The sequence below is a fragment of the Pteropus medius genome, unplaced genomic scaffold (genome assembly GCF_902729225.1).
Source record: "Pteropus medius unplaced genomic scaffold, Ma_sr-lr_union100, whole genome shotgun sequence".
Lineage (NCBI taxonomy): Eukaryota > Metazoa > Chordata > Mammalia > Chiroptera > Pteropodidae > Pteropus > Pteropus medius.
The window spans coordinates 18627588-18648582 of record NW_024352787.1 but is presented as its reverse complement, the minus strand read 5'-3'; the positions used below and the strand labels follow the sequence as shown (position 1 = coordinate 18648582).

The following is a 20995-nucleotide window of genomic DNA, read 5'->3' as shown; positions in this document are numbered from 1 at the left end:
TGTAGGACTTCTGTTCCGCTAGATTTCAGGCAACTCCCAATGATGGTTGTTCTGTAGTTTAGCTGTAATTTTAATGTGGTTGTGAGAGGAGGCAAGCACAGCATTTACCAACTCTGCTATCTTGACCAGAAGCCCAACCTTGCATTCTTGAGTAAATCCAGTTAGATCACAGTGTATTGACTTTTTAATATATCATTAGGTTTGGTCTGCTGATACTTTAATGGGTTTACATCTCTGTTCATGAGAGATTGGTCTATAATTTTCTTTGTCATTTTCAGATTTCATATCAAGATTATCTTGGAGTCACAAAATGAATGGGAATATGATCCCTCTTTTTCATATTTTAAAGGTCTCGTTTTTATAAATTGAACCATATTAATTATATCATAATATTTTGTGCATTTCCAGTTCACTGTTGTTATGGTAGCTGTAAATTATGCAGAAAATAAATTTCAAATATGTTACCTCTGTCTGCTTACCCTAGAATCCTTCTTTTCTTCATTCACATAGCTCCATCAGTGATATGTTTGCATAATTTTTTCATGTCATGCATTGTTTTTATAAAAGAAGTAATTTGCTTTTGAAGATTAGAAATGTGCACATACAAGCTCTAATATTTCCCATTATCTAGTGCCTCATTTTATATTCATCCTGGGGTGCATATAAGCCTGCTCTCGAGATCACTTTTTTAGAGACTGTATTAGAAGTGGTCAAGCTATGACACTAGGATAATGACTCATGGAATAATCCAGGCTGATATGATGATGTCCCAAATTGAGTCAGGGGGGTCGAAAAAAACAGCTGGATTTGAAGTACTAAGGAGGTGGGATGTATTAAGACATAAACAATTAATTGTACATGAAAAGTTAAAGAGGAGACATCAAGAATAACTGAAGTTTCTGGTGTAAGTACCTGAGCCTGAGTGGATGGTGATGCAAGCCATTCATTGAAATGGGGAACATAGGAGAAATAACAGGTCGTTGTAGTCATTTTGAGTTTGAGTTGTATGTGAATATTCAAGATATAAGCAGTAGCAGTTGGAAACAAGATGGGCTGTATTCACATCTTCGCTCAGCTGATTATTAATATCAAAGATACATCATCCCTTGTGCAGTCTTATGAATCTTGTTTTTTTCTTTTGATACCTGCCTGCCTAATAGCATCATTTTGATAAATACTGTTAAGTTTTAGAACACAATAGGCATTCATCCACAAATTTTAGCTTCCTTTCCTTTAAAAATAATCAGAAATATCTATTATTTATATTAAGAACTTAACAGCTTATGAGCAGTTTCTTTCTAGTAGGAAATCTACACAGCCTCTGCCATTATGGGGCTTATTCTATGAATTCCTGAAGTATCCTTCATAATGACCTGTGACTCAGCTATGAAGATGATTTTTGTAAACATAGTAGAGGTAAAGTCCAGCTAGTTGTCTATCTGATCAAAAGGTTCCTTTGGTATCTGTGGCTATCCCATCTGTTGTTTCCTTATAACTAAAACTTCTGGCATATGGTACATTGGAAATGGTATAGGTTTGGAGTTTCATAGACCTGTATTTGAATTCTAACAGCCATTTATTAACTGTGTGATCTTGGACATGTTTTATAACTTTGGGGTGCTCATTTGCATGCTCTATTAACAAAAAACCTAAACAAAGAATGGAATTTCCTACCTACCTTCCAGTGTTTTTGTTGAAGACTAGAAGATAACTTTTCAATACCTAACAAAGTCTTGGACATTTTAAGCCCTTAAATAAGTGTTTGTTTCACTTCTGTGTCACAAGCTGATCAGCTGATTTGACACTTCTCCTATATAGCATGACATTTTTTCCAGGAAGTCAGACTTGTACTTCCCTATCAACACACCTTTATAGAGGCTGTGGTCAGATCCTGTGGTTTGAGGAGCATCTGTCATCGCATAAGCCTCTGAAGTCATATGCAAAGTTTGAAGTTTGTAGGTTTTAAAGGTGTCCAAGTTTCCTGGTTCAATTCTTATTTTACAGCTCTGAAAACCATGATCATTAGAGGTCAGTAAGTTAGAAAAGCTAGTCTTTTTGTGGCAGAATCTAGGTCCATTGACTCACATTCTAGTCTTTTTACTATAAGTTATCAGGGGCTTTGATTATGTTTAAAAAACACTATGAAAATGGGAAATGAGAAAAAAGATATACACAATTTGTTTTGCCAATAAGTTTCCCAGCAACTTAGAAATTATTTTTTGTCTCTTTTTACAGTTAACTCATTCATTCAACAGATATTTCTTAAGGATTTACTATGAGTCAGGTACTAAACAAAGAAAAATTTCTGCCCTCGTGAATGTCACATTCTACAGGGAGGAGTCCTAAAGGATGTGAGGCAGTAAGCCTTGTGTTAATCTTCTAGTAAAAGGAATGGCAAGATAATTTGGGATTTATAGACCATTTTAAGGCTTCTATTCCTAGTAACATGGGACGTCTTCTCAAGAGTTAATATATTTTGATGGTAGAGCTCGCAAATTTGCCAGCAGATCAGATTTTGCCTGTGAAAGAAGAGTTAAGAGTGATCCAGGGTTTTGGCCTGAGTAACACGAAGAATGGGGTGGCCATTTACTGATGAGGAGAAAGCTGAGAGAGAGGCACATTGAGGTAGGTGAAATTAGGAGTTGAGTTTTGGACAGTTTGGAGTTTGAACAGTTAAGTTTGGAACATTTGTTAGGTAGCCAGTTGAAGATGATGAGTATACAGTTGAATATAGGTCTGGTGTTCAAGGGAGAGATGAAATCTGAAAGTATAAATTTTACTGTCATCCCATAAAGAAGTATACTGAGCAACCCATGATGAGAATGAATATAGATAGAAAAAAGAGTCCAAGCCAACCCCTGAGAGACCCAAGCATTTAGAATGAGAGAGAAATAGAAAAGGAGCAACCATGGAGATTTGAGAAAAACCAAGTGGTTGTGGTATCCTGGAAATCAAAGAAAGTATTTTAAGAGGGAGTGATGGTCTTGGTTAACTGCTGCTAAGTAAAGTATAATGAACCCTGAGAATTTATGATTGGATTTAGTGATATGAAGATCATTGAGGACCTTAACAAAAGCCAGATAAGACTAGATTTGGAAGAGGAGGAGAGGAACGAAATTAGATGTAGTGAGTTCCAGGAATGGAACCATGTTTGAGAGTTTTTGTTTTTGTTTTTGTTTTTTTTAAGATAGAAATAACAAGTTTGCATCTAATAGAGAAGGAGAAATTGATGCATGGTGGCACATGGGGGAATTTCCAGAGCAATATCTGTTGATTTTCCTAGAGGGGATGGATCTATTGAAGGAGTGGAAGCATTGGTCTTACTAGGATCTTGATCAGTTTCGTTCATAGCAGGGATTGACAAACCACAGTTCTAGATCCAAATTCAGCCTACTACCTGTTTTTGAAATAAAACTTTATTGGAACACAGCCACACCCATTCATTTAGATATTGTTTATGGCCGTTTTCAAACTAAAGAGGCAGAGTTGAGTATTTGCTACAGAGAAGCCTAAAATATTTACTGTCTGGCTCTTTTTAGGAGTTTGCCGACCTTAGATTTATGGTAACCAAAAGAGAAGATGGGATGAAATATGAGTAGGAGAGGGGAAGAACTAGAAGGCAGCTCTAGGGAACTGAACATTTTGAAAAGGTATTCAAATATCATTTGTGGTTTGGGTCAGACAAGATAGGAAATCAGAATCTTGAATTGAAAGCAAAATGAGTTTTGGCCTAGGTACTTTTTCCAAAGCTAGAAGCTAACTGAGTAGTTAGCTATTACTATGTTACAAATTGCCTCAATCTTAGCTTAAAACAAACAGTTATTATGTTAGTTTCTGGGGAATTGGAAACAGCTTACCTGTATGGTTCTGACTCAGTCTCTCATAAGGCTAGAATTGCCATCATCTGAGACTTGGCTAGGTCTAGAGGGTCAGCTTCCTATCTCACTCACAGGGCAGGAGGCTTCAATTCCTTGCCACATAGGTTTCTCTCATAGGACTGCTCACAACATGGTTTCCCCTATAAAGAGACAGAGTGCCTAGGACAGAAGCCACAGTCTTTTATAACCTAATCTCAGAAGTGACATGCCTTCAATTCTGCTGTATTACATTTGTCACACAGATCAAGGCTGGTACAATATAGGGGTGATTTCAGAAGTGTGGGGATCATTGGGAGCCATCTTGAAGTGTAGCTACCACAGACCCACTTGAATGTCTACAAAATTGAGAGTGACCTTGTGTACGTCCAGCTTTGCCATGTAACCATTGTTTTCATAATTGGCCCATAACAGCTATTTGTGACAGTTTGATTACATTAAAGCCCAACTGCACATTTTAAATATTTTTTCTTGTTTACTAAGCTTTTTTTTCTGATTACAAAAGTGATTATATTCATGGTATAAAACTGGAATACAGAAAAGACTGGAATAAACAAAAAACTCTAGAAATTAAACATTTTTCACTTTCTTGTTTAGATTACTCTTAAATTTTATTTTGCTATATAATGTTTTTCTTGTTTGAACTAATGCATTTCTCTTTAAGAGTTTATACAGAAATCTATTTGTAAACTGTTTTCACATATTTCGTGAACATTTTTCAATGTCATTTAGTACTCACTAATTTTTTTAATAATTGTTTTATAATCCATTGTATGATATGCATAATTTAATCCTTCGTTTATTATTATTATTATTATGAATACTATTACAAGAAATATTCTTGCCATTAATTCTCTATACACAACCATGATTATGACAGCCTTTTAAAAAAAAATATCAGTTCTTGCTAATAATTCGCATACAAGTTCAGCCAAAGCAGTAACTAAGTAGAAGCTTTGTAACATTTATATTAGTTCCCAGCTAGGACCATGGCGGCATTTCTGTGTTGAGGGTTCGTAAACGTCATTGGTTCCAAAGGGGCCTAGAATATTCATGTCCTCAGTGAATTTGCAGATATAGTCGAGTCACTATAAACATATCTTACATAAACCTGTTGTGTTGGATATAAGAACGTAGCACATCTAATATCCCTCAAACTCCTAAGCCTCATAATACATATATAAAGTAAGAAGTAAAAAAATGTTTGGCAGAGATTTCCCACCTGCTATAGTGATTTTAGTAAATGACTTATCAGAAGATTGAATTTCTGTCTAGTCAAATGTTATATAACATTGACATGGTTGTATTTAAGAAAATTGCATGAAGTATCAGCTCAACTTAGCAAAATTCTCTTTGACAATTCTATTTTATTTTTTTCAGGGGCTATTTTTGAAAACGAGTCTCGTAAAAGCACACTTAGCATCTAAGACCAGTGTTCAATTTATCCATAATACATAATGCATTGTAACTCCAGATAATACAACGTAGCATTATCAGATGGGGGGGGGGCAGTCTCTCTCTTTTGCTGGCTCTCCTTTCCCTGACCATCTCCTCAATCAGCAATTCTTAACTGGGGTTCCTATTCTTCCTGGGAGAATGTCTCAGAATTTTACCCATACTATTCTCTGTTAACCTTTCTTGGTACCATTGTTCAACTACATATAAATGCACTTTACTTATTATCATTTAAGCCATACTTACCTATACTGTCCACAAATATTTTATTAGTAGAAATTGAAAAATGTGTCAGATCAAAGTATAAGGTTTAAGGGGAGAAGAATGAAAAAGGAAATGAGCAGGAGCAAATAATACAGAGAGACAGTATTAAGGAATTTAGATTTTAACCTAAGAGCAATGTGGAGTCGTCGAAGAATTTTAAGTAAGCCATGTGAAAATAATTTTACTTTTTATTGTGATACTTACATGAATGACAGGCAATATTATAATAAGGGGTTTCATATGCATTCCTTCACTATTTTAGTTAGTATATAGTGTTTTGAAGTGGCAGGGTTAAAATCTTCATTCTGGTATCTTCAGTTGTTCCCATGCTTGGTATATATTTACATCCTATCAACTGAAATATTATTAGCAATTCAAAGTTAAGAACTACCAGAATTTTCTTGCTTCTGATTATTTCTTGGATTTATGAGAATGACAGCTATATTTAGGCCTAAGAATTTAGACGATTGGACTTAAACAAGCCTCATCTATTCATGCGTGTTGTTTCTCAGTATAAAATCTTGTAAAATAGCATGTAAGAGCTTTCATATTTTATTTTTCTTCTCTTCGAATCTTTACAGTCAAGGTTTACTAATTAAGGATTAGTTGTGATTCTCTTTGAGATCACTACTGATTCTTGATGACAGCAAGAACCCAGAAAGGAAGAAATGTGATTTATGAGAAACAGCCAATTATCTAGCAACCAGAATCCTTTGTTGTTAGAGTCTATTGTAACAAGTCTCTTTGTCGTCATACAGCACCTGTCACTGTGTAACCAAGACCGTGTTTTTGAATCCTTGGCATAACATGACACTACTAGATCACATTGAGGCCAGTCCCTCAGGAGGTTAAACTCAGACTCTGTTGGTTAAACTCAGTCTTCCAGTATGATGGATTGGTTAATGTGAAAGCCTATAAATGGGTACCAGTTACTAAGTAAAACAAACATACTCAGCCCATCCCTTGACCTGAACTCTAAATTTAGAGGTAGAGTGAAAGAATTGAGAGTAAGGGATATTATATTGGCATCAAAAGTCATTTATTTGCAAATACACAGGGATTTCACATCTGATCTAACTACACTGGCCACAGGTACATAGAATCTGCCTGAGTCAGTTCCAGTTTTAACTCTACCTCAACTTACTGTGGAATTTCTTGTGACTTTCCTCAATCCCTATTTCCTCACATGAAAAATGAGAGAATTGGATTATTTTAAGACTACCTTCTGTAGTTCTTTAGGTGCTTTATATTTACTTAACTTAAAAAATACTTTGCAGTAAAATTTCTAGGTAAAAATGAAAGTAACTTGAAATCATATCACATGTAAAATTGGAAGAAATAGACTAGTATACTTAAGGCTATTGTATGAGGTCCCCAAGAATATCTCACTTTCTGTGGGGCCTGGACTTTCCAAATGTTATCTGTTTCATCATCAGATTGTCCTCTCTATATTAGTCGAAGCTTAGAAGCCTCAAATGAGATGCTACAACTTTGCTTCTGACCACTAGTTTGAATTTAGGCACATGTGTTTAATGTTTTAACTTTAAATGTATGATTGGCTTTTAGTGATCGAAAAGATTGGAGGTTTACTTGTGCATCAGCTTGCTGCTCAGCCTGTGATTCCTGATCATTCCTCATGAGCCATGACTATATCCAGTAAGTCCCTTAAAGAGAGAACACTCTTCTTGCTCACTCTCTCCCACCTCACCACCACCCTCCACCCCCCGCCCCCAGAGTAATAGGATGTGCATTCTAATTCTAGTCCATATTCTTGCTGTTAGACATATTGGAAATGATTGAGGAGAGTTGTCCTTTCCTTGACCCCATAGGAAATTACTAAATGTGAGTCTTGTTTTAAATTAATGTTCTCCGGTCTCTTCTCCTGCCTTCATCAGTCTGTCTGTAACCCCAGTGGTCTTTATCCCAAACATAACAATATTTTGCCCAGTGGCATCATCCCTGACTCAGCTCCTCCACTCTATCAATTCCTTCTCTGTCTCCCTTACCTCCCCATACAAAGTCCAGGTTTATTTTTTCTTACCTTTTGCCTAGTGTTGTCAAACTTCAACAACAGATATGAAGAGCTTAGTACCTGGTACAAAGTAAATGTTAGTCGTTTTTAAACTTGGCCACTTTCTATTAGATGAACCATACAAAATTACTGTTTTTATGTGTGAAAAACAGATCTCATGTTGTCAATTTCATATGATTCAACTTTATAGATATACAGAGAGATAGTTCTTAAGCCAGATGCAAATTAGAATTATCTAGGCAGCATTTTATGAAATATATACATACACTGTACCCATCCTTGCCCAGTGAATCAGTACTCAGTCTTGGGAAGAAAAATCTAGAGTGCTACAAGATGTTTTTATGATTTTCAGAGAATTTCCAAGTCATTTTCTTCTAGTTTATCTCTCATGAAACTTAAACTTAGGATTTTGTGCTTTTCAAATACACTTTTGCCTTTGCATGAAAAAGAGAATTAAGAGTAGTAAGCAAGCCACAGTTTAATTAATATTAATTTACCTTGACTCAGTTGACTTACAGTGCAGCTTATCTACATGATTTATAATTTTAATATAGCCAAAAGAAAATGAAGGGAATTTCTTTGAACAGTAGCTGTCTCCCTTCACTGGTAATTTGTGTGTTGTGTTCTTAGCGAGATTTGAAATCTCTGGGTAAGTGGGCTCTAAATAAGCCCAAAATTATGGGCATAATTTTTTTTCTTAGTTCATTGGCAGCTGTAGGTAAGAATATTAAAATCCAGAAAAGAGAATGAGCTTTTTATCTACCTCCCACTATCATGTTCACTCTAAATTTACATTCTGTTTTTTCCTAGCTGTTTAATCTAATTTGCATTCCTTAAAAATGAGGCATATGTACTTTTGTTTAACTCAGAAAAAAATTTTATCAGGAAAGAATATTGAATTGTATCTAATATCTTTTTATGTCATTTACATGGCTTTTCTCATTGGGCCTATTCCTGTTATTATATTATAGCATTCTTAAGCTATCATTTCTGGGATAAAACACAACTATAATGGATCTTTTTTTTCAAAGAAGTAAAATTCAGGTGTTTGTATTTTGTGGAACTTATGTGTTCATTAATGAAATTGTAATATGGCTTTTGGGAGGGATATGATTATTGCTGTTTTGGTATCATTGGCTTTTATTACTCAAATAAAATGATTGGGTAGCTTTTCTGTGCTACCCATAAAAATAACCTTTTTATGTTTAAAAGAAATTGCCTCTAAAATTGGGCCCCAAGCTTAGTAGAAAGATCATTCTTATCAGTTTCTTTCATAGTGGTCATAAAGTTTAGATGGTAAATGCTTAGGATCTGGATTTTTTAAAATCCTTATTCTATACCAACCACGTGATTTGGGCATTTTTAAAAAGGTTATATGGCTCAGTTTTCTCATCTGTAAAATGTAGATAATAGTTATATAAAGTCTTGGGAGTCTCGTAAGATAATCAAGTAGTATGACATGGAGCAAACACTTAAGAAATTAAATGAAAATATTTTCTTGTGTTATTCTCCTTTCTCCAGGATAAATCTTATTTTTCTTTTTATCTGCTTTCCTTAGAATTTTTCTCCCAGCTTCTTCAACCATATGATTGGTTGAATACTTTGTGTAAAATAGTCTTATAGAAGATCAAAATTCAAAAATATTAACACTAGGTGATAGAACCATACAGGTGACTTTTCCCCCTCTTCTCTTTACTCTCTACATTATATAGATGAGCACCTCTTACTTGTATAATCATGAAAAATTGTTGAGGGAAGAAGGGGCTCAAGTCCCATGCGTGCATGCAAGTATATAAGGAAGAATAGGGGTAAGGATAGTGATCAACGTTAATGATAAGATTAAGAGTTCTCAGCAGCATTCAAGATAGCCCTTGAAATTACCTGGTAAACAAATTTGCATTGAAGAATTATTCGATAATATTTAAGTTGCCATTAAACATAAGTTTAGGTCATGTATTTCTTATATTGTCAGAGGAAGTTTTTAATTTAAAAAGTAATGTTTTCTGTACATTTGCTTACAGTAAGCTTTTTATTTATAGTACATAACAAGAGGTTAACCTGACTGGATAGATCAAGTCAGAATTTCAAAGTGTATATATTCTTTCTTTCTGTTTTTTTGAAGGGCTCCATGTTATTTCTTAAAAAGAATTGGCTATTGAGCCACAATTCCACAAAATTCCACTCAGCAGGTGGTCTGTAAAAAAGAGCTATAGTAAAGGATAGTTGGCACAAAGAGAATTTTTTTGTTACTGTAGAGTTTACCTTTAGCTTTAAATTCTTGATTTGTAAAAATAGTTCAGTACTTAATTTGCAGGGCTGTGACTGATCAATATGTCCCCTTACAAATTTTCAGTTGTAGCTAACATATCTCAATAATTTGAAGGAAACATTTTTTAAAAATTGTCTCAGCCCTTCTTTGTAGAATGACTACTGGCTCTCCTTTCTCTCCTCTCCAACGTGTACCTGACTCCCACTCCCTTTTTATGCCAGATGCTGCCTAATCTTATCTTATTTTAAATTTATGATTCTTTGGTCACTCACATCAGGAAACTGATTTATTCTTAAAACTGGTACTAAATAAATATATTCTTTAAAACTCAGGCTTATTTTAATTAGATGTCTTTAATTGAGATTTTCACGGTTTCTAAATTTGAAATTTTGGGGATTCCAAATCAAGTCAGTTTAGGATTTTAACTCATTTACAGTGAAGGTCAGTAATCTAAATTCATATATCTAACTCCTTTGTATCCCCAACTCCCGGTGAAATGACAGAGGAAAAAGATTTTACAGACAGAATTTTGTGAATTCATAACAGCACTGAGACTGGAAACAGTGACTGTCAGCAAAGCAGAGACTTTCCAGGCTCCAGAAAACAAAATAAATGGCATTGATAGATGAATCAGGGTGGAGGAAGCCTCTGCCCAGCACACCCACACGGGAAGGCCGCAAGTGGAATCCTGGAGAGGCTTTAAGCTCAAGTCAATAAGAACAGAGCAGAAGAGATGATAGGACATAATTTTATTTAAAAGAGGGTGTATTAAGAGCTAACTGGATATTCTACCCATACACCCAACCCATACAAAGATTGCAACATTGATTCCCATGCTGATTTTGGAAATCTACTTTCAAAAAAATTGTTTTTAAACTCTCAGCCTAAAGAGGACTGGGAGTTCTAATGAAAGAGTTAGTGACCCAGGGTATATGTCTTTGTTTTGGTATTTGAAGAAAGATCCACCCTATCAACCTGTTCCTGGCCCTTGAGCCCTGAAGGGAAGCATGTCCATTAAAATGCCAATGAACACAAAGTCTGTTACCTCTCCCGATCTGGTATGGGAAACAAGTATACCCAGCAATGGAGGAAACCTGCTACAGTGGACTGGGAAAGCAGGAAGAAAGAAAGCCTAGCCAATGGTGACATGAAATTATACAAAATGTAATACAGGATACTATTGCCAGATTAGTAAAGGTTTTGAATTAACAGTTCACAAAGTAAATACATGGAAAAAATGTTCACCCTTTTTATGTAATCATATCAAAAATCAGATTTTTAAAAAATATTGTTAGTATGAATGTTGTGAACAATTGCACTTTTGAAAAGCAGTTGGACCATGTGCTTAATAAACTTTAAACCACTCATTCATTTTCTTTTCTTACATTCTGCTTCATGGAAAGCATTTTAAATGTAGAAATAGAAGGTCATTCATTATAATAGTGAATAATTCTAAACTCTAATGTCTAATAATTCTAAACTCTAATAATTCTAGCTCTAATATCTTATTACAGGATTTGGTAAGTAAGCTGCTCTTCATCTATAGGATGATATATCAAATAGCCATTAAAAATTGCAGCTATGAAATCGACAAAACGACATAGAAAATAAAGTATAACTTAAATGAAAAGTTATGCAAAAGGCAAGCTTGTCTGTTACAACTTAATAATTCCCCCCACATCTCTGTACTTGATCTTAAGATCCTTGAAGTCAGCAGTTTTGACTTGCTCATCCATGTACCCACCCACCACCCTGTCCCAATGCCCAGCACACTATTTGACTCACAATAAATATATGTTGACTCAGAAAATAGGCATAGGAAAAAGAAACAAAGGAAATCCAAAAGCAAACTAAAAGATTAGAAAAGCCACTATACAAAGAGAGAGCTAACTTAGTAGTGATACACACATTAAAAAATGGGATTTAGACATCCAGGTGAACAAAGCTCCCAAGATGCAGCACAGAATTTACAGAGCTCATGGACGGATTAACCCTTACATGAGCTCTCCTTGCCTCATTGAGATGATCCTTACTGAAAAAGAGCAGATTGTTCCTAAACCAGAAAAGGAGGTTGCACAGAAGAAAAAGATCCCAGAAGAAACTGAAGAAAAAATATTATGGCCCAGGAGTAAATTTAGCATCACATAAATGCTAATAAAAGTAAAACTAAAAAAAAAAAAAAAGCATCTTCATATATACTTAGATTTTTAAAAAATATTTGGTTTGCTAATGACTTCTGTTAAACTTTTTGTCAGCATTCTAATATGTGTGTTAATATAACTCTTAGTTGAATAATTTTTAAGCTATATCATTCATGCATGGTTAATCCAGTTTTTTTTCCAGTTATATTAAATTAGCAAAACTTTCATAGACAATATCAAATTCATAAAGATATCAATTAGAGAAACTTTATATACACTTAGTTTATAGGTCTTACACAGTAAAACCTAAAGCAGATATGAATTATACTTTTTTATTAACTTGATGAAGCATCAGGTTTTGAATATTTCTTCATCCAATTTTGTAGCCTAATTCAGTAATAACCTTTTATTTATTTAATTTCCAGATAGGTTTTATAGTCACATAGTTTAAAATTCAAGGACGTGGTTCCATAGTGTGGCGGTTAGCACGTCTGCTTTACACACAGAAGGTCCTGGGTTCGCGCTCCAGTGGAGCCACGCTCCATGATCTACGTCCATGCCACCCTGATCAAGCCCGATGTCTGATCTTGGAAGCTAAGCAGGGTCGGGCCTGGTTAGTACTTGGATGAGAGACCACCTAGGAAGACCAGGTGCTGTAGGCATAAATAATAATAATAAATAATAAAAATAATTTAAAAAATAAAATTCAAAAGATTACTGTTATGTATCCTTCCAGGGTTAGCATAGGAATACAGAAGCAAGGTATATTCTTTACAATAAATAATTATTAAATGTTTTCCTAAACAACAAAATCTATTTTAAAAGCACATTTAAGAGTTTAAGACACATGTTAAAATAGCTGTAAATAGTAGTTTATCTTTCACCTTTCAAGTTCCACCCTTTACTTATTTTTCAGCATTGCTCAAGTTAAGTCATAATGTGGTGGCAAAACCATTGGGGCCAAGATTAAGAAAACTGCTTATCCTTAAGCTATACTGTACTTAGATGCTTTTAAAATATTTTGATCTGTTAAAAGATCAATACTGGTTTCCATCATTTCCTTTCATTAACTCTTCTCACCACCCACACTCCCTAAAAGAAAAGCTGCTTGTTCCTCTTTTCCTTACTCATATCCACTCAAGCCAGATAGTTGGGTAATTTGGCTTGAATTTTCCCTTTCCTTCACCCCTCACATCTAATCTGTTCCCAGATTTGGTTGACTTTTTCCTTAATAGCTCTTGAATTCATCCACATTTCCTCCTTAGTCCAAACCCAAGTCATCATTGTCCTGTAGCCTTCCAGATGTTCTCTCTGCCTTCTGAGTCATAATTTCTCACTTAAAAATTGGTGGTTCTCCATTGCTCTGAGGATAAAATCTTAATTCCTGGTATGTAAAGTTCTGTTTCTGTTTTTTTGTTGTTGTTGTTTTTTACTTTTTATAGCTTTATCGCTCACCATCACCCCCAGGTGAACGTGGTCTGCCGATTTTTGTTTTTCAAGTCTTAGCTTAGCCATCACTTCTTCATGAGTTCTGGAAATTTTTTGTTAGTTTTAACTGTGGTGAGGGCCTTACCTTTGTGTTGCTGGTAATTTGCACTGAGTGGGAGCCGATTATATTGTATATAAAGGTAAAGTCTTCTGAAGATAGCTGAATGTTTACATTACCCATACTTAATATGTATATTTGAACATCTTACATGTGTTATTTTATTCATCTTAGCATTATGTTTACAAACAAGCTGAGTCCCAAGGAGATAAATTTAAGCCTTTGTGATTGTTAAGTCTTTACTTTGATGTCTGACAGGCTGTCTGGCAAGTCATACAAATAAATTTTTATTATGCAGACAAGGCAAAATGTTAAGCCATCATTAAACAGTTTTCAATTACTGTACCCTTAAGACAGAATAGTACTTTCCTTAGTTCAGTCTTTGTTATAATTTTGTGTTCTCCTTATTTAGTGCAGTTTGGATAATTAGAAAATATTAAGTTGTTACATTTCAAAAGTAAACATCGTCTCAGGGACTTTCGGACTTTGCATGTTGCTCCTATAGAGCTTGATTGCATGCTTTAAAATGATGAAAATTATTCTATATCTTGATTGTTTTGGTGGTTACATGACTATACATTTATCAAAACTCATTAAAAGGTTGATTTTATTGTATATAAATCAACCTGCCTTCAAAGAAAAAGTTAAAGCAAGTTTTCAACATCAGAAATTCTCTTCACAGATTAAGGGTAAAGAATACTCTAGGAGGTAGATCAGATGACTCCAAAGTCTTTGAACCATTATTTTTTATCATGAAGAAATTTTATCTATTAATAATTAATACTTTTTTCATTATCGAGATCTTGTGCCTCTACCAATATACCATCTTCTTGTCCCAAGAGCAGGACCTATCTTGATTTACTCAAGTCACCCTTTATGTTATCTGAGTATCATTATTATCTTCATGTATATCTATATAGTTTGTATTAGTTTTATTCTTAGTATATACTCTGTATTATATTTATTTTTATATAATGTATTGATTATATGTTTTTTACATATTATATATTGATTATAATATATCGGTTACCCTTTAAATCTCTTGTTGATAGCAATTTTTCAGTTGATTCCTTTGGCCCAAGTATAAAATAATATCTGTGTGTAATGCTCATTTGCCTCCTTCCTTCTCTTTCTAATACCATCAGATACTACTTCCAGCACAATGTTAAATAAAAGTGAAGATGGTGGGCATTCTTATCTTACTCCTGACATTGATGAGAATGCTTTTATTTCATCATTAAGCATGATATTTTTATGGTTTGGGTTTTTAGATAGCCAGTTTCTGTGTGTATTAAGTGAATACCAGTAAATTTCTACTTTATTTAAGGATTTTTTTCAAGCAGTAGACTTTGAATTTTATCAACTATCATTCCAGATCCTATAGAGATAATATGATTTTTCTATTAATACCAATAATTATATTGACTTCCTAAAATATAAAGCCATTATTGCATATCTGAATTGCACCTGGTCACTTTGGTTTATATGGTAACATTTTTTTTATTTAGAATTTTCACACTATTTTCACAAGTCAGTCAATCTACTTTTCTTTTAGTCTCTCTTTGTTAGGACTTTATATCAGTGTGAACCCAGCTCTCTAAAAAGAATTTGGAAGCTTTCTCTATGCTCTAGAATATTAAATAGTATTGATAATACACCTGTTCTTTGAATGTTTGGAAAAATATACCTGTACCTGGTAATAAACCTAAATAATCGTAAATCTCTTTTAAAATAGAATTGTGTATATTGCTTTCTTGGTCAAGTATATTCTAACTCTTCTAAAATTGTTCATTTTAGACTAAATTCCTCTTTGTTTTTATCGAGCAGTTATTCTTAATACACATAGGGAGTGTCATGTGTGAAATTTTTTATATGAAATACTTTCCTTTTTGAGAGTAATTTACTAACTTGGCATCTGCCTACTTGTGATTAGTTATGATTTTTAATGATTTGATAGGGACTAAACTTTAGTGATCATACACCTTTAATCCACTATTCAAATTGGAGAGGAGGGAAATGCTTCATTTAATCTCTTTATTAAAAAAGACTCTCAGTAAGATCTTGTACCATCTAATATTTTTGTTAGACTAAAGTTTAATAATAAATGTCTCTATTACAAAAGTCTAAGCAGATGATAATGAACTCTAGAAATATAAAAATCATTGGGATTTTTATTTTCGGTGGGCAAAGGAGTGTTTGATATCTTACTTGGTAGAGTATTCCTTATCAAGTATAGGAGAACTAGATTGATCATTTGTTAGAAAATTTCTTAAAGTTTAAAATGGAGAACTTAGAGTTGGGATTTGAGATATGTGATCTAAAGTGCGTTGACCCACTTCCTGTATGTGATAAGCTGACTAAATGACCCGACAAGATACCCGTGTCTGAATCCCCAGAATCTGAATGTTACCTTCTAAGGTAGAAGGGACTCTGCAGGTGTGATTAAATAAATTAAGGATTTTGAGATGGGATGATTATTTTGGATTGTCTGTCTGGGCCTTAAATGTAATCACAAGTGTCCTTAAAAGAAGGAGATGGAGGTTTGACTACTGTGTTTTTGTTGCACTTAGCATGAAAAATGGAATTTTCTTATTTATGTATGTATTTGTCTGAAGTTCCTGGTAGGCGGGGGCTTTGAGTTATTTATAATCAAAACAGCATATAGACTAGGGGTTGGAAGCTAAGCTATGGAATGCAAAGGTTTTGAAATGCAGGGAGAGGAGTATATCTTTGGAGGGAGCTTCTTTTCCTAGAGATCCTCTTGGAAGTATGGAATGTTCAGCTCATAATTATTAGAGAATAATTAATTGCACTTTGGAAAAATGTCTTTGGGACCCTCTGCCTTTTCTAAGTCACAGACTACATTTTAAATTGTTCTGTAAGGGAAGGTGTTTTTAGCCCAGTTGATGTGACTGGTAAATGTTTTGCTTTTAAAATGAGCATACACACAATTTTTAGAGTATTAATTGATATGGTAATAGCTTGAGCACATGTAGTACTTACTGTTTAGAAATAAAACAGCAGTTACATAGCCATGAAATGATTACAGCTGCCAAATAAGGATCATAATAGTGACAAGTCATTTTCTAGTTTATTTAGGTACACCAGCAACAGAATACTCCATAAACTTGCTTAGACTTGGTATCTTTCAGACTTTTAGTTACTTATCTGAAGTATACTATTTTCACTATTTCTGAGCAGTGATAGTCATTCAAAATCTCATGATCATGTCCTTGGTACCCAGGAAAAAGACTCAATCCTTGTTTGTTGAGTTGAATTGAACTAGCCTCCAATTATGGATTCCTTACCATATGTTTCACAGTTCAAGCTGCTTCTGCTAAAATGTTTATGATATAGTAAGAACGAGATCAAAAATTGCATATACAGTGAGATCTGTTATGCTCCATAGAGATTAAAAGCAGCCTCAAAAGAAGTATGTTAACATGTTTATATTATTAAATGGATTGCAAGATGTTGGAGGTCTGTTTCTTAATACTTTTCTGTATTGGGCAAAAAGGCATATGGACATGATTTCTGGGTCTGGCCTAAAGCAGTGCCCAGCTCTCGAGTGCCCTATACAGATAGCGTGTGAGGCACAGACACCAGACAGACTGTCCTTGCCCAAACTTGTGATTGAGTTTCTAGTTGCAAAAGCTGCTTTACCCACCATTATAGTCTAAAGCATTTCTGAAGGTTAAGTTAGACTTCGAACATTTGTTTATTTGTTCAGTGAACACATGAACTGAATGGCTGATTTTGCCAAGTCATGTTACTTACATTAAGCATAAAGTAAACCAAACAGATGTAGCCCCTGCACTACAGATATTTCTGGTATATTAGAGAAGAAGACCCATATCAAACAACACTCAAGCAATTTCTACTTAATAATGATTATGAAGGAAAAGTATCAAATACTATAATGAGCCACAGGGGAAGGGAGAGTTTCGGGTAAGGCTGAGACCCAAAAAAACGAGAGGAGTTAGCCAGCTATAATAAGAATATGCTGAATGGAGGAAACTGCATGGCAAAGGCCAAGAGGTGGAGAAGAGCATATGAAGGGCTGAAGGAGACCAGTGTGGTCTGTTACAGCTGAGCTGGGAGAGATTGGCACAAAATAGGGAGGTAGGCATGATGGAGTGTAGTCCTGTAAGCTACAACTTGGGGAAGCTGTATCTGTAACTGAAACAAATCAAAGAGATTCTGAGAAAGAAGGGTAAAATCCACCCGAATCCTCTAATGACAGAAAGTCCTTGCTCGAGCCTCCACACAGACTCAGTGTTTGCTGTGACCTCATGGCCTCTTTTTCTAATGCCTGGTACCAGGGCAAAAGGAAACTGGGTGCATTTAGTGTACCTTACCACTACAACTTCTGGAGGAACCTGGTACACATATGTTTGTGTCATAGGATACTTGGGAATTGGGGTAGGCAGTGTTGGATTCCATTGATTATTCTACCACCAAGTTGTTAGGATACAGTTTCTTTTTTTATAAACTGGCAGTAAGTAAGTAAGCCTTTCAGTTGGCAAGGTTTTTTTTTTTCCTCTTTTGTCAGTTATTTCTTACTGGAATTAGAAGAAACCTCTCTTTAATTATTACTAGTAAAGGTTAATGTAAAAACAAAATGATCATTTAGCCTGTTTTCATAATCTGTGTGATTATATTCTCATACAGCTGTTCTCCATTGTTAGCGTGTGGTTGCGCTGGGAAATTTTCACTTCTGGTCACAGCTTATTACTGAAAACTATTATAATAAGAGAAATGACCTTAAGATATATACTTGTATTATCACTGAGGTGTTCTCTGACAAGTAGTTCTTCCTCTAAATGAGCCTACTTCATTTGTCATTTGTTTAAAATCACTGCAGAATGAAAACTAGTATCTTGAAGCCTAAGGACATCATACCTCTTTCCCACACTGGAATTATAAAGAAGAATGTACTAAGCATTACTTATTCTCTCTTTCCTTTTAGATTCCTCTTGATCTTTTGGTGACAATTCTGTGACACAGGATGGCCACAAATAAGCCCAAGGGTCAGAATTCTTTGGCCTTACACAAAGTCATCATGGTGGGCAGTGGTGGTGTGGGCAAGTCTGCTCTGACTCTGCAGTTCATGTATGATGAGGTAAGTGCTGATTTTATAATGAATATCAAAGTTTGGGCTTTCAAAGAGTATTTCTCTAGATTAATTCTGGTGATATTTTGGATGGATTTCTTGAATCTCGAAAGGAGTCGTCTTTTTTTCCATTTTAAGAAATTGAGAGCTAACGTTTATATACACAACTCGATTTAACAAGTCAAAAGCTCAAGGTTTGTAAAAACCTTAACATTTTAAAATACAAAACAAAACTGGAAACTACCTATTTTTGAGCAATCTAACTTTGGCTTTTTTAATTTTAGTGTTCTAATGGCAATTCTCACCTTGAATTAATAAAAGTGGAGGATATTGTACCTCACTGAGATTTGAGGTTAACACACATAAAGGTCCTTTAATAACCTCAGTGAAAAAGTTATTTGTTGTATATTTGGCATGACACTACATTAAATGATAAACGATGTATCCCTAAAATATAATTATTAGACAGGTTAACAGATTTGTGTGTATGTATTTATATCAGACTTTGTCCACCTAGATTCTTTACCTAGAGGACTGTTATCAAGTCTAAATGATTTAAAAGATAGTAATCTTATTAAGCATTTATCCTCATTTCTTCCTTCCAGTAGAAGCAAGGTTTTGTGGTTACTCTTTCTTACTTAATTCTCATAAGTCCTGCATGGTAGGTGGGGGTATCCCCATTTTACAGATGAGAAAAAACCTCAGAGGGTTTTTTCTGCTTAAAGCTGGTCTCTTGACAAAAAAATCTTGCAAATTTTTACCATTCCATATCTCCTTCTATTGCCTGCCTATCAGCACTTTTTTCACACACACAAAACTCAAATCCATCAGTTGTCCTGTTTGTTGGCGACTTTAATAAAAAATTTAGAAAGGAGGGATTGAAATAGTACTTTAAATGAAATTGCTAATTTATCTGTCCAATTCTGTTCCTCATACTATTCATTTTAATAGTTACTCTTCTATTTTTTTTTTTATCAAAGTCTACAAACTATTTACTTTTGTCAGTAAGAATAATGGGTTCCTTTTTCAAAAATAAAAGTTTATAAAACATTTTCCACAAAGTAATTATTCTAGTTTCTTAGTTTTACCATTTCCTTTTTCTTTTTTTTCTCATTGCCATCTTTTTTTAAATTTCAAATTTTATTTTTCAGTTATACTGAATATTATATAAGTTTCAGGTGTACACCATAGTAATTAAACATTTATATAACTTATGAAATGATCACCCCAATAAGTCTAGTACGCATCAGACACTATACATAGTTATTATAATGTTACTATTATCCCTTGCTGTACTTTACATCCCTGTGGCTGTTTTAATAACTGGCAATTTGTACTTCTTAATCCTGTTTACCTTTTCACCTGTCCCCCAAGCCCCGTCCTGTCTAGAGACCATCAGTTTGTTCTCTCTGTCTATGAGTTTGTTTCTGCATTGTTTCTTTGTTTATTTTGTTGTTTAGATTCCACATAAGGGAAATTATATGGTGTTTGTCCTTCTCTTCGAACTTACTTCTCTTAGCATAATACCCTCTGGGTCTATCTGTGTTGTCACAAATGGCAAGATTTCATTCTTTTTTATAGCTAATATTTTATTGTGTATATATGCCACATCTTTATTCATTCATCAATCGGTGGACACCTAGGCTGTTTCCATATCTTGGCAATTGGCAATATTGCTGCAGTGAGCATGGGGGTACAAATGTCTCTATTTGAATTAGGGTTTTGTATCTCTACAGATGAATACCCAGAAATAGAATTGATGAGTCAGATAGTTGTTCTGTTTTTAATTTTTTGAGGAACCTTCCTACTGTTTTCCACAGGGGCTGCACCAATTGACAGCTCTCCCAGCAGTGCACGAGGGTTCTCTCTTCTCCACATCCTCGCCACCACTTGTTGTTTGTTGATTTATTGATGATAGCCATTCTGACAGGTGTGAGATGATATCTCATTGTGGTTTTAATTTGCATTTCCCTGATTATTATTGATGTTAAGCATCTTTTCATATGTCTGTTGACCATCCTTATGTACCCTTTGGAGAAACGTCTATTTAGGTCCTCTGCCCATTTTTAAATTTGATTGTTTGGGGTTTTTTTGGTATTAAGTTGTATTAGTTCCTTATGTATTTTGGATATTACCACTCCTTATTAGATATATCATTAGTGAATGTCTTCTTCCATTCAGTAGGTTGTCTTTTCATTTTGTTGATGGTTTCCTTTGCTGTGCGAAAACTTTTTATTTGATATAATCCCATTTATTCATTTTTTCTTTTGTTTTCCTTGCCTGGGCGAACATATCCCAAA

General features: G+C 34.4%; 1 protein-coding gene and 1 pseudogene across 2 annotated transcripts in view; both read left to right on the top strand.

Moving 5' to 3' along the window:
• Nucleotides 1–20995, top strand: part of RALA (RAS like proto-oncogene A) — a 67218-nt gene that overhangs the window by 30017 nt on the left and 16206 nt on the right. The window contains exons 2-3 of one of the 2 annotated variants that reach the window (XM_039849587.1): nucleotides 7161–7250; nucleotides 18552–18704. In XM_039849587.1, the coding sequence (XP_039705521.1) occupies nucleotides 18591–18704 (114 nt within the window). In that variant the 5' untranslated portion in view covers nucleotides 7161–7250; nucleotides 18552–18590. The remainder of the gene's footprint in view (nucleotides 1–7160; nucleotides 7251–18551; nucleotides 18705–20995) is intronic. The other variant, XM_039849586.1, reaches the window with a different exon arrangement.
• LOC120592046 (uncharacterized) lies at nucleotides 12583–12698 on the top strand (annotated as a pseudogene).